At 46.2% G+C, this 13172-nt stretch overlaps 1 protein-coding gene across 6 annotated transcripts in view; it reads right to left on the bottom strand.

Moving 5' to 3' along the window:
• Positions 1-516: 516 nt before the first annotated feature.
• CREBBP (CREB binding lysine acetyltransferase) overlaps positions 517-13172 on the bottom strand; it is a 78964-nt gene continuing 66308 nt past the window's right edge. For all 6 annotated transcript variants that reach the window (XM_031595262.2, XM_031595264.2, XM_031595265.2 and 3 more), the window contains 7 exons: positions 12302-12448; positions 11670-11783; positions 11095-11260; positions 10340-10507; positions 6819-6980; positions 6270-6551; positions 517-4270 (listed from right to left, as the gene is read on the bottom strand). In XM_031595262.2, the coding sequence (XP_031451122.1) occupies positions 2096-4270; positions 6270-6551; positions 6819-6980; positions 10340-10507; positions 11095-11260; positions 11670-11783; positions 12302-12448 (3214 nt within the window). In that variant the 3' untranslated portion in view covers positions 517-2095. The remainder of the gene's footprint in view (positions 4271-6269; positions 6552-6818; positions 6981-10339; positions 10508-11094; positions 11261-11669; positions 11784-12301; positions 12449-13172) is intronic.

The following is a 13172-nucleotide window of genomic DNA, read 5'->3' as shown; positions in this document are numbered from 1 at the left end:
TAAGTACACAGCATGAAACACAGCATCAGGGCTTCCCAGCTCATTTCCTTTTAATCAGTGATTGCTTTTGGATAAGCTTCAGGTTGGCGCTCGCTGACCTCACCAGCCCCAAATTCTGACATCTTGAACTGCTGCAGGCAGCTGTGTGGGCAGATGAACCCAACGGTGGTGGTGAAGGTACAACAGCTAAAGGTTTGCAAGAAGGACTTCAGCAGAGACTCGCTGCAGTTAAGGAGGGAGCAGCGCTGCACTGCACTGCTGTGTGCAGCACGGGATAAAAGCTCCTTCAAGACAGAAACAGCGCTGCTCCCCCCGCCCTCCCCCAGCGCTGCTGCAGGGATGCTGACCCGCTGTAACCCGCTGTGAGCCGGGCTGCAGGAGCCCTGGGTTGTGGGTGGGCTTTGCTCACAACTGCAGCCTGGGGGGGAAGCGGCCCTGGGTTGGAACTCGAAGGAAGGAATGCGTTGGGAAGGGGGGGCCAGGAGCGTGAGGTGACAGGATATGAAAGGGAACATGTACATGATTTGTTATTTTTTATTCCACAGAAAACCCTCAAATCTAGACTCAGAGTTAACAGCAGAAAAATAGTGTTAAAGTCAATAGGTTCATATTTTACCGTAGACTAAATAAATTAGCCTAGAATTAACTCCATACTCTCTATTTTTGTTTTTTTTTTTTTCCTTTCGCCGGTGATCCTTCTCTCCATTAACGCTGTTTTTAGAAAGCAATGGCTGTTAATAATTTATTCCAGTTGCCCCTCACGGATGAAGGCCTGTCAGCATTTAAGGTTTGGGGCACAGATCCCCTCTGCTTCCCCTCCCAGCACTCAAACCGTGGCCAACAGGCAGCGCTCCCTGCAGCCCTGCAGCTCCTCCGCAGCCCCGTCGTACAAAGAACATGATCCAAAAATAGATAAATAAATAAAAACCTTCAACATTCTTACATGGATTTTTCTTTTTTTTTTTTTTTAAAGAACAGAATACATGTTAAAAACTTCAGTAATTTATATCAATTTTTTTTTTTTAAGCAATACTTTATATACAATGGAAAAAAAAGACATGCATAGTCCAAATACAATGTTGAAAACAGCATTTTCATAACAAAAAAACCCAAACACTAAGTGTTAATACCATGTACATGGATTCAAGAAGGACCACCCTTTTTGTTTTTCTGTTGCACACAGTTTATTTAACAATATGATATTATAAGTAAGAAATGAGTTTTTTTTGTTTTTTTTTTTTTTTGTATTTTTTGTTTTTTACCATTCTATACAGTGATTGAATCTTCTCGGATTTTCTTATTTATAGTAATTATAGCGCTTGCATGATTTACACTAGAATTGCTTTTCCTCATTTCAAGTTTCACATAGAAGAAAGAAAGAAAAGAATGCTTCTTCTCTATTCAAATCAGCACGGGCTAAGAGTGATCATCCCTATTTTCACCTAAAACCAGTTTTATCAGAGAAACAAAGCAACGATTTCTACATCTGCAAGCCCAGGGTTGTGGCTCCGGGCGCTGTGAGTCCGTCCCATCTCCCAGCCAACGCTTCCAACGCCTGCACAGTTTGCTGTAGAAAAGAAGGAGCCGTTCCCAGGGCGGCCGCCCCGCCTCAGCCAACAGTTTGTGAATATTCTTCTTTTTTTCTTCTTTGAGACGCGACGTCTTGGAAATACAAATAAAAAATATGAATATAATGAACTTGCTTTCACCCCCCCGCCCCCCATTTAAAAAAAAGGTATGAGTCAACAGCAACAAAAAAATAAAAACCAAATAAACCCACAAAAGAGACCAGATACCTGTAACTGCCTGGCGTTAACAAAAAATATATTCTTTGTATTGTTTTCTTGTTGTTGTTTGTGTGTTTTTTTTTTTTTTCCACGTTTTGTTGGTTTTTTGTGTGTGTGTTTTTCTTTTAAACAGCAATTCGTCCTTCCCTGTGTAAGGAAGCAGCAGTTCCATCCGGGATCCAAAACAGCCCGGATGTCTGAATTCTCAGTACAAAATGTCCAAGAACACCAAAGGAAAAAAAAAAAAAACCAAAAAAAAAACCAACCCCCAAAAACCCCCCAAAAATAAAAGCGATGCTCCCATAATGCTACAAACCCTCCACAAATTTTTCTAACGTGTCCCCGGTGGTGTCACCGACCAGAGACAATTCGTTTGACAACGCACTCCTGTTGGGGGTGTTTAGTTGTGGAAGCATTGCACTCTGTTCCGGGTTGCCCAAGTGTCCCTGATCCATGGAGCTAGCCATAGTAACTGCGAGTCCTGGGTGGGGGGAACCAGTCTGGGGCGAGACGTGGTGCGGCGACGGCTGGGGCTGAATCCGCGGGGACGGGCTGGAATGTGGCGGCTGGGACTGGGGACGGGGAGACTGAACGGGCGCTGGGGACCGCACCTGGCTGCTGAGGGAGGTGGCGATCTGCTGGCCGGGGAGATGAGACGCCTGCGGTTGTCCTGAGAGCATGTGCTGCTGTGGGCTCATGGGGTTGGGCTGGCCGGGAGAGCCTATCTGCTGCTTCATCTGCTGCTGCTGCAGGATCCGCTGCTGCAGCGCTTGCTGAATGTTGGGAGTGCCGTCCGCCCCCAGGCCGGGCTGACCCATCTGATTCAGCTGTCCCATCTGAGCCATCTGTCCCATGGACCCCCCCTGGATGGATATGTGCTGCTGCATCCGCTGCTGCTGCATGGCTTGAGGGTAACCTCCCGGTCCTTGGGGCTGCTGGAACTGGTTGTGGCCGGCCATCCCCGCCGCCATGCCAGCCCCTCCTTGCTGCTGCTGCTGCTGCTGTTGCTGCTGCTGCAGTAGTTGCCTCCTCAGGATTTCTCGATACTGCGGATGATTCATGCTTGCCATGCTAGTGTTGTGGCCGGGGTTCATGATGTTGATTCCTTGTGCCTGCGGATTCATAGCTCCTATCCCCTGCTGCTGGGGAGGAACGCTCGGTCTCTGCACTCCTGCTTGCATCGCGTTCATGTTCTGCAATCCCGGCTGCGCGTGCATGCCCGGCTGTTGCATGCCAGTCTGCGGCTGCTGCATGCCAGGCTGGGGCTGTATGCCCGCTTGCGGCTGCATCCCGGGCTGGTTAGCCACGTATTTGGCCGTTCTTTGCTTTATAAAAGCTGCCATAAGCTGAGGGTTGGACTTAAGGATATTAAGAACCTGTTGTTGCTGCTGCGGAGAACTCGGCGATTTCAAGGTCCTCAGCAAGTCCTGAAGTGCATTTGGAGGGATGCTCCGCGGCGGCTGCTGCACGCCCGGCATCCTCGGCCCAGCCACTGCTTGCGCCGTCGCCATCGGCATGACCGGCCTCGCCATCCCCGGCTGCATCGCCTGCTGCTGCGGCATCGGAGGCGACTGCCACTGCCCAGCCTGCATGTTGGACATCACCGCGCCGCTGACGGGGCCGGGCCGGGGTACGTTCATGCCGACCTGCTGCATCTGGCTCACCGAACCCACCGTCGGGTTTACCAGCCCCGGGCGCCCGGGAGGCAAACCATTGTTGATGTTGTTGACCCTGTAGAGCTGCTGCTGCTGCTGGGCAGCCTCTCTCTCAATCTGCCGAGCCGCTTCCACCGCGGCGGGCGGCGGCTGAGCCGGAGGCGGAGGTGCGGCAACCGGGTTTGTGGGTTTTCCTGTTGAAACGGTAGTGGGGGGCTGAGTTCTGGACACGTTGGGAAAGCCAGCCGGTGACATACTTACAGGGGAAGGCTGGGGCTGGGGAGGAGGCTGCGGCGTCTGCGGCGTACTTGGCTGCTGTGTGGGGGTACCAGGCGTTGCTGAGGTAGGAGAAGGCAAACTTTGCTGAGGCACGTTTCGGGTGTTCATGGTAGCCATCCTTCTGCGCATGAGCTGAGCCTGCTGCAGGCGGTGCTGGATCTGCTGCTGCCGGAGCTTGTGTTTGATGTTGAGACAGAATGGCACGGGGCATTTGTTCTCTTGGCAGTGTTTGGCATGGTAGCAGCAAAGAGCTATGAGCTGTTTGCACACCGGGCAGCCGCCGTTGGTCTTGCGCTTGCAGCCCTTGGTGTGCTGCACAACCCGTTTCATCTTCTGGCAGGACGGCAGCGAGCAGTTTGCGTTGCGGCACTGACAGGCGTGGACAAGGGACTGAATGCAGCGCTGGATGCTCAGCCGTCGCGACTCCTGGGGGCTCTTTGACTGCTGCTCCCCTTGGCTGTTGCTCTCATCATCCAGACCCAGGCCCCACTTAACCATCTTGTGGTCATGGCTCTTAGTGTTGTAGCAGTTAATGCAGAGGTCGTAGTCCTGAAAGGAAAGAAAATCCAGAGCTCAGTTGTCTGTAAAGCTCTACAGAATCACACAATGGTCAGGGTTGGAAGGGACCTCAAGGATCACGAATCTCCAACCCCCTGCCACACACAGGGCCACCAACCTCCACACTTAATACCAGCCCAGGCTGCCCAGGGCCCCATCCAACCTGGCCTTGAACACCTCCAGGGATGGACGGGGCATCCACAGCCTCTCTGGGCAGCTGTTCCAGCACCTCACCACTCTCTCTGTAAAGAATTTCCCCCTGACGTCCAACCTCAATCTCCCCTCCCTCAGCTTAAAACCATTTCCCCTTGTCCTGCTGTTATCTACCCTTTCCAAGAGTTGATTCCCCTCCTGTCTGTAGGTTCCCTTTAGGTACTGAAAGGCTACAATGAGGTCACCCCGCAGCCTTCTTTTCTCCAGGCTGAACAAGCCCAGCTCCCTCAGTGTCCTCATAGGGGAGGTGCTCCAGTCCCCTGATCATCTTCATGGCCCTCCTCTGGACCCTACCTGTGGCACTAGGAGGGGAGAGCAACACAACCCTGGTGTGGAAGCACATCTTGGTCTCAGCAGGCACAAACACAGGCCAACAGAAGCAAGACAGCCACCCTGTGCTGTGAAGAGCTGCTGGTTTCCATTTGTGCTGGGTGCACTGAGGTACAGAGGTGGCTGCACAGCCCACGCACACCCCACAGCACTGGGATCAACTGGGAGAGCTGGGCATGGAGGGCAGAAGCACCATCAGCTGCCTCAGCAAAGCCAGCTCCAGTCCCAGGCCCCAGAGAGGGCAATAATGCAATGAGGCACTGATAACATGCCTTCACCTTCACACACTGCAGGTTTGGGTTTTTTTTGTTGCAGGTTTGTTGGTTTTTTTCCCCCTTTTTGAGGATGGCAACTTTACATCTCTGGAATGTCTACCAGAGCATTTACACAAGGAGAGCCAAAACAGTGCAAACAGCTCTAAAGTGCTAAGAATCAGGGGTTTGCTCTCCATTTAATTATTCTTGCTGCAATTACTGACTAATAATTACTGACTTGAAATATGTTTTTTAATCTCCAAAACAGCCCTCGAAGCAAGTGCAAGTTTCATGGCAAGACAGACACTTATCTGAAAACCTGCTCAAACACCCACATTCTCACTGCCCTGCATGTTTTTTTTTTTTTTCTGCTGGAGAAAGATAATTCCCCTTACACAGAAGTACCCAGAAGAAACCTAATGGCCACACTTCCTTTCACCACTTAACTCCAGCCTTGCCTCAAGAAGCCCTCTTCAGTGCTCTCCTCAGAGGGATTAATTAAGACTCTTCAACCACAAGCCTGGCAATAACTTCCAGTGTGAAAACGAGGTTGCACTTATTCAACAGTTTTTAGTTCAGCTTCAGCCAGAGGTCACCAGCAGCCCTCTGGAGGATACCTGCCCCTCACGTCCACCCGTGTGACTGCACGTGTAATTGCTCTCTAACACAGTTCAGTAGAAGTGATCTATACTGTAATAGGGCCAGAAATCAGAAGTATAGAGCCAGGTTAGGAAGCAATTATTTGGGTTGATCCAAAGGGCAAGCAACCTCTGATGCTGGGCAGAATTGAAAAGCCTCCTCACCCAGCTGCACGTGCCTGGCTGCACAATACAAAGCCAAGCACCACATACAACGTGGAGCCAACTGCTCTCGTGGTCACTCATTTAACATGGATGAGCCAGTCCTGCAGATTCAGGTTACTCTGACAGTGCCAGACCCTATCAGTCAGCCCTGAAATTCTGTCACGATAAGCTGAAGCCTGGCTATGCAGAGGAGCTTGATGACATGGGAAGTAATTCACCTGTAGCCATTCTAGAAAGCAGCTAGAACGTAGAAAAACAAAAGCACTTATTCTAGAAGAGATTAATCCAGTGGCAGTCGCCTTCCCTTAAAGCTTCACACTGCTTACACCAGAACAGGGTTAATTTTGAGGAAATTCAGGTGAGAAGTCATCCCAGGTGATCTACACGTACCTCACAGACAGTGCAGTGCCACCTGGTCTCCACGTGATGCTTGCACTCATTGCACGTATAGACAAAGCGGTCCTGCCCTTGGGTGTGCAGCTCTACCAGCATGCAGAGCGTGGACCACTTGGATCGGCGCAGCGAGGAGAACTCCCAGTGCTTATCTCTGGCTAAGGTGAGGAAGGCATCCCTCCCATCCATCAGATCACAGCTCAGCAGTGGGTCGGGGTCCACAATGGGAGGCAGAGTGTTAATTACAGGCCCGGCATGTAAATGAATCACAAAAAAGACCTGCAGATAAACGGGAGGGGAGGGAAATAAATCAATGATGTTAGGTTATCTCGCAGGAAAAGCTCGTGTTCTGTTGCAGAAACACAATGCTGCCAATGCAATGTAATTGACTTAGCTTATAGTAATCTCTCCAATACGTCGTTACACAACTACAAGAAACCTTTAGCGTAATCAAAAGCTTTACTCCCCCTAATTTTCCAGTTCTATCATCATGCCTCTATTTACAGGAATCAAGTTTCCCCTGCACACAGCACGTTTTGACAGTACCTCTTTATGCTTCTCCATGGTGGCATACAGCTTCTGAGACAGATCGTTGGACACGTTTGGCATGCTGGGTTTCTTCTTGTTAGCTCTGCTGATGCTACTCTTATTCTTGTTGGTTTTTTTGTTGTTCTTTTTCTTGGCGTTTTTGCTGTCACCCTGGCTTCCCTGCAAGAAACACACAGGGAAGATGTTCAACTTTACAGAGCTCTCTCCCATTCACTGCAGCTGAAAGCAAAGCACAGCTGCTGTCAGTAACAGAGCTTTGTTCCAAAGCCTGCACATCAGCCACACTGTGCTAAATACATCCCATCTTCCAGGACAAAAATCAAAAACCAACCCAGCAGGAAACAGATTTCAAATGTGGTTTAAAAATAGTCTAGATTTTTTTTAAGTGTACACATACATTAATTTGTGTCTTCTCTTCTTCCTTCTCAGCGTGCTTCAGCTTCCAAGTCTTACACAGAATAAAAAGTGTTAAAAATAAAACATACTTTCACAGATTCTGCAAGTGCAGGATTTTGCTTTGTTGTGCATTCGGGACTTCACACACTTGCTCAAATTCTAATTAATTAATTTAAATCCAACAAACCGAGAGCTAATGCACAGAAAAGGAAACACAGGACTTGAAACCAACAAAACACATCTGTCCCCAACCTGAAGACGTGCTACTGCATAAGCAACTCCAAAAAAACCCCAAATTCCAAACACTCAATGCCTTCGCTTGTGTCTAAGTTACAACACAGGCCACAGTGAACACAGACTAAATGCTAAATATAAGCAGGGTGAAAAATAGCAGATGGTGCTATTTGGGGGACCTGGGAAAACAGACATTACTGTGCCTGAAAAATGAAATAGAAATAAAAGAAAGAAGCCTCCTGTCCTTGTAACACAGCACTCACCACCCAGTGAAAACCCTACCTGCTACCATGTTGGTTTGCATAATGTGAAAAACAATCCTCCCATATACATATATATCTGTATATATATACACACACACAGGAAAGTTTCTTGAACACTTTGTACAAGCCAACAGGTTTTATTTGCAAGTGTGTTTATTCACACAAAACAAAAATATTCCAACTGAGGAAACAATTCTGCATGTAGACTGTATGCCTCATTGCCACTTCTATCCACTGGGTTTAGACACAACTTCCCTGCCAAACCTCAGGCTTTCAGTAACTGGTTTTAATGGCTTTCTGATCAAACCTGGGAATTAAAGCCATACTACTTTACAGGGAGCCAAAGCTCTGTGCCATTTGAAGGTATTTAGCAGTGAATTCAAACTGTGGCTTGAATATTCCCATGATTTCTCCTCCCCAACATTCCCTACCACTTTGATGGAATTAGGGTTTCTCTTCATCATCTCTTCATTCTGACGCATTAACACAGATTTTGAAATTAAAACACCAAACTGAAGTACACAGATAGAAACTTAGCTGACACTGTAGTTCTAAGTCTTCTTTCTGCTACAAAGCTCTTGGAATGGGTCCAGAGGAGGCCACTAAGATGATCAGAGGGCTGGAGCACCTCTCCTATGAAGAAAGGTTGAAGGAACTGGGACTGTTTAGTTTGGAGAAGAGAAGGCTCCAGGGAGACCTCACTGTGGCCTTCCAGTGCTTGAAGGGAGTGTATAAACAGGAGGGGGAATTATTGTTTACATGGGTGGACAGTGATAGGACAAGGAGAAATGGTTTTAAATTGAGACCCGGGAGGTTTAGGTTGGATATGAGAAGGAAGTTTTTCAGCCAGAGGGTGGTGAGGCACTGGAACAGGTTGCCCAAGGAGGCTGTGGATGCCCCATCCCTGCAGGCATTCAAGGCCAGGCTGGATGTGGCTCTGGGCAGCCTGGGCTGCTGGTTGGTGACCTGCACACAGCAGGGGGTTGGAACTGGATGATCGTTGTGGTCCTTTGCAACCCAGGCCATTCTATGATGATTCTATGATTCTCTATCTTTAATTTATACTTTAGTCAATAACACTATTAAGCAGCTCAGCTTGGTACTTTTTCACCTAGGAACCATTTAACAGATCCATCCAGCTCTGGCAGAGAAGCCCCCAGCACAGCCAGTCAGAGGCCTTGTGCCTTCAGAGCTTTTCCCAAGCTACGTCCCACCCCTCAGAACCTCTTCTATCTGCTCCCTACAGCAGTGTCAAACCAATTCCTCTCCTTTCCAGGGACACACTTCCCTCCATGAAGTGATGCTGCTTTAGGTGACTGCACTGGAAAGCTTCTCCTGTTTTCATCACTGCTTTTCCTGAGCCAAGGGACAAAAGCACGCTGCTGCTGCTGCTTTTCTGGGTGACACCTTCAGCCATTTGGATGCACACTTTATCCCACCCACCCCAAGCAACATCAGTGCATTATGTGGAATGTACAGATGGTAACAGTCAAGGCTGTCTTCCCACGTGAGGCAGACAACTCACATGAGTCTAACAGCTGTTTCTGACTTCTTAAAGTGTCTCTTTTCCCCACCCTCTTAGATGTACATGTGTACACTGGTCCCCCATCTAGAAGGACATGCTATGATTTATTGAAAGCAATACAGTGAACAAGAGGACTGCAACGTGCATTTCAGACCTTGCCTTTCAGTTCCTTCTATGCTGCTCTTTGTTAAAATATCTCAACATTTTAAATTACACTGAGAATAAAAAGGTGAAAGCCATTAACTTTACAGCTCCATAAAAACAGCAGCAAACTAGAGTAGCTTTGAGGGAGCTGCTAAGGTTTAATAGAAAGAACTTTCTGACATAGCTCCACATCAATCACACATAACACTGCACACAAACTGTCACAGCACATGAGCAGAGAGCAGCTTCTCCCTCAGTTAAAGCTTTGGGTTCCACCTTGGTCTTCAGTTCAGATTTTCCTACTCTATTTTCAAAATGTCTGGTTGTAAATCACAAGCAAAAAAGTACCTTTTGCTTGTATATAAAAGCACTGTGACCGTTTGGTTACAGATCCAAACAAATATAAATAATGAAATTCTGGCTGGGAATTAAGACAGGATTTTTTTCTTTAAATACTCAGAAATGCTGATGAAGGGAAATCACCACCAGGATCAACACTTCGCACCAATGCAAAGATTACAAACAAAAGTAGGGAATTTAAATGTGAAAATATTTACTCCAAGGGAGTGCAAAGTACCTCTGATTAAACAAAGGTAAAATTCAATTCAACTCTGAAGAACATTGCATCTTTCAGAAGGTAATCACCTTTGCAAAGGTGTGAACCAGGAGCTCAACCAAATGACTGCAAGCAAATGCAGCAGTCGTGGTGTGATGCCAAAGTGGCTCAACACATTTCTCTGAGAACATAAATGCTAAACTACATAACTCACCTCAAATCCTTAAAAAACCAACAACAATCCATCAGTGTATTTCTATCCAAGAAAAAATTTCAAAATACTGGCAAAGGGAACCCAGATGTAAGAATGACTTTTTCAGCTGATTAGCCAGTAAACTAGAGAAGTGTAACTATCAGCTTTATGATCCAGAAGCAAGTACAGCACACGCAGTTAACTCACCTCTGTTGTTTCACTAGCTGCAGTGCTTTCTTCCTTCTTCCTTTCCTCCTCCTCTTGCTCCAGCTCTTTAATGCTTTCTTCCAGCACATTGGGCCAGAAATCACCTTCAAAGTAAGGCAGCTCCTTGGCACTCGTCAGCCTGTCTTCAGTTGCTTGTTTGAAGATGTCCTGTTAAGAGCATCACAGAACATCAAGAATAAATACATGGAGACCACTCAGAAGAGATGGGAGAACCAGAGACATGACTCAGTGCTGCACTGAGCAGTGCTTTATTTCTCCTTGTTTTCTGCTTTGGGAACTCCTGCCATATTTTCCTACAGAGTGCACTGAACTGATAATGAGCCCAAACTGTACAACTTAGAACCATGTACCATGACCTTCAATGATGCACAGCTTCCCCAGATTCTATTTTTAATGCACTGACAGAAACTCAAAAGAACTACACCTCCCTACATTTCTATCCTAGCTATTCTCATAACATTGGTGCTCTAAAGCTTGTAAGAAGACTCCCCTCTTGGTGAAATTTGGATATGGTGGATTTGGTAGTAAGAAATTCTCCTAGGACAGAAGGCATGCCTAGGGAAATTTCAATCTGAAAGGCAGAACTTCCAGAAAATTTAATGAAAACAAGACACTAGCTGACAGTAAGAACACTTGCACAACACTGTGACTGTTCCACATCTGATGAGACAGTGTTAGCTATCTTTAAGTGAAAAAGTGCTAAGAATTAACACAGCAAATGAACAGCAGCAAACCTTGTAGTCATGAATGATTCTCTCAGCAAACGCCTTGTCCAGCATCTTCTTATACCACTCTTGTAAGCGTTTGGGCTTGGGAATCTTCTGATCAGGTGGATGGCAATGAAAAATATAGTCATCTCCTTCACTTGGGGGACAGGCCCAGATGTGTCCTGTCACATACCTGCAATTCACACACACACAAAAGATCCTTAACAATACTGCCCATCACCTTAAAAGTTGAAAACAAGCTGAGATGTAAATTCAGAACTTCTTTGTTTCTCTTTTCTTTTTAAACAAAGATGTTGAGGCAACAACCTGTATTTATACAAGAGATGGGAAAGAGTGTGGGATACAAACATGCAGCTTAAAAGCTCTGAGTAACCGGGGACAGGAAGAACAAGCCTAAGCAGTGAAATGTCTAAGAATCCTTACTGACAAAATCCAAACCCTCTCCTCACTGCAGAAGAGCGTTCCACGCGTGTCAGTGGGCAGAAGGAAAGAGACTATTCGTAAGTGTGAGGCTACTTGGCCTTCTGGACAAACAAAACACTACATAAAAAGACTGCTTTCTTTGAAAAGGTTTTACTTACCCAAGTTTCTTCACGTACTCCAAATATCCAATGAGGATTTCATGATAAACTGCAGTTCGGAGACAACGGGGGCGGAAGAAATGAATACTATCTAGATACGATATGTACACACGTCTACAACAGTGAGAGAAGAATGACAGAAAACATCAGGTACAGCTGAACTTCTGTGCTGTCCACTGAGAACTGACTTCTACAGTAGATAAATCTACAGCCACACCGAAGAAAAGAGATGATCACAGATTATTTGACTGAGTAAGTTAGCAACTTGATATAGTTTAAATAGTCCTCAAAAGCAAAAGATTGGCAATGCTTTTGGGACAGCAGGAATACATCTCAAAAAGCAAAATTAAACAATAACAATAATAATAATAATAATAAAAGATTATTGATATTGTAACATTTTTTGCTGTGATATTTGATTTCCTCTTTGAAGCCATCTGCAGGCACATAATGGAACTTAAAGAATTATCACAGAATCATTGTTTGAACTGCAAGGGATCTCTAAAGGCCACCTAGTCCAAAATCTGAACACCTCTCCCACTCTTCCATATTTGAAAGTGAGCTCCCAGTGAATGTAGCTCAACCTCCTCCATATATATATATATGCCACTGATACAGAAGTGAAGGAGTACCTTGTGTTTGGAGGGGGGCAGTCTGAGCCATACTCCTGCACATGCATGCCGAAGAAGCAGACATCTACTCCATCTATCTCCTCAAATGCAAACAGAGCTTTGGTACGGTAAGGGAAGGATTCTGACATCTCACCAGAATCCACAAATCTGAAAAAAAGGGCGATAGGAAGGAAAAAGAAATCAAATAAAGCCAGTCACTAAACCACTATCCTACCAGCAGAAGGAAACTCTTTTATTTTTTACTTCCTCTTAACTCATCAGAAGCATTTATACAGAAGTTAAACTAGGGTCAAACCAGAGCTGTATTAAAATAGAGAGCTGTCCATGCAAGGTCTGTTGCTGTAACACTCATGAAGAGAATTTCCATACAGTTAACACATGACTGAATAGGACAGCACTGAGTAGAAGAGCATCCTCAGAAACCACCAGCCTTTAAACGTACTGCAGAGTGAAAGACCTGAGGCACTCTGATGATGTGATGTCAATGCTGGCTTTATGAATTAAATCCAGCATACTTCACAGAATAAACATTTCAAGCTCCTCATTTATTAAGTAGATTAAAAATAACTTCTGAAAACTCAAGTATTTATAAATAAATTGAAGGAACAGTAAGGAACAGAATCTGAGCAATCTGTTCCAAACTAAACTTTGAAGTCAGTAACACTACCAAAGCCTGGTCAGATTCTCTCTCTTGATTTAATTCAGTGAAGCTGCAGTACCAAAACCAAACCCAGCACACCCCTCCACGTGCCCACCAAACAGTTCACTCACAACTGTCAGCTTCCTCCAGGTTCACCTGCTACCAACTGCTTTTCCTTACCTTTCATAAGCTGCCTGCTCATGCAGCACTCTCCAATATGTGCAAAGGGAT

This window comes from Phasianus colchicus, chromosome 16 (genome assembly GCF_987193195.1).
Source record: "Phasianus colchicus chromosome 16, bPhaCol1.hap1.1, whole genome shotgun sequence".
Classification (NCBI taxonomy): domain Eukaryota; kingdom Metazoa; phylum Chordata; class Aves; order Galliformes; family Phasianidae; genus Phasianus; species Phasianus colchicus.
The sequence above is the reverse complement of the archived record's forward strand: the minus strand, read 5'-3'. Positions and strand labels throughout refer to the sequence as shown.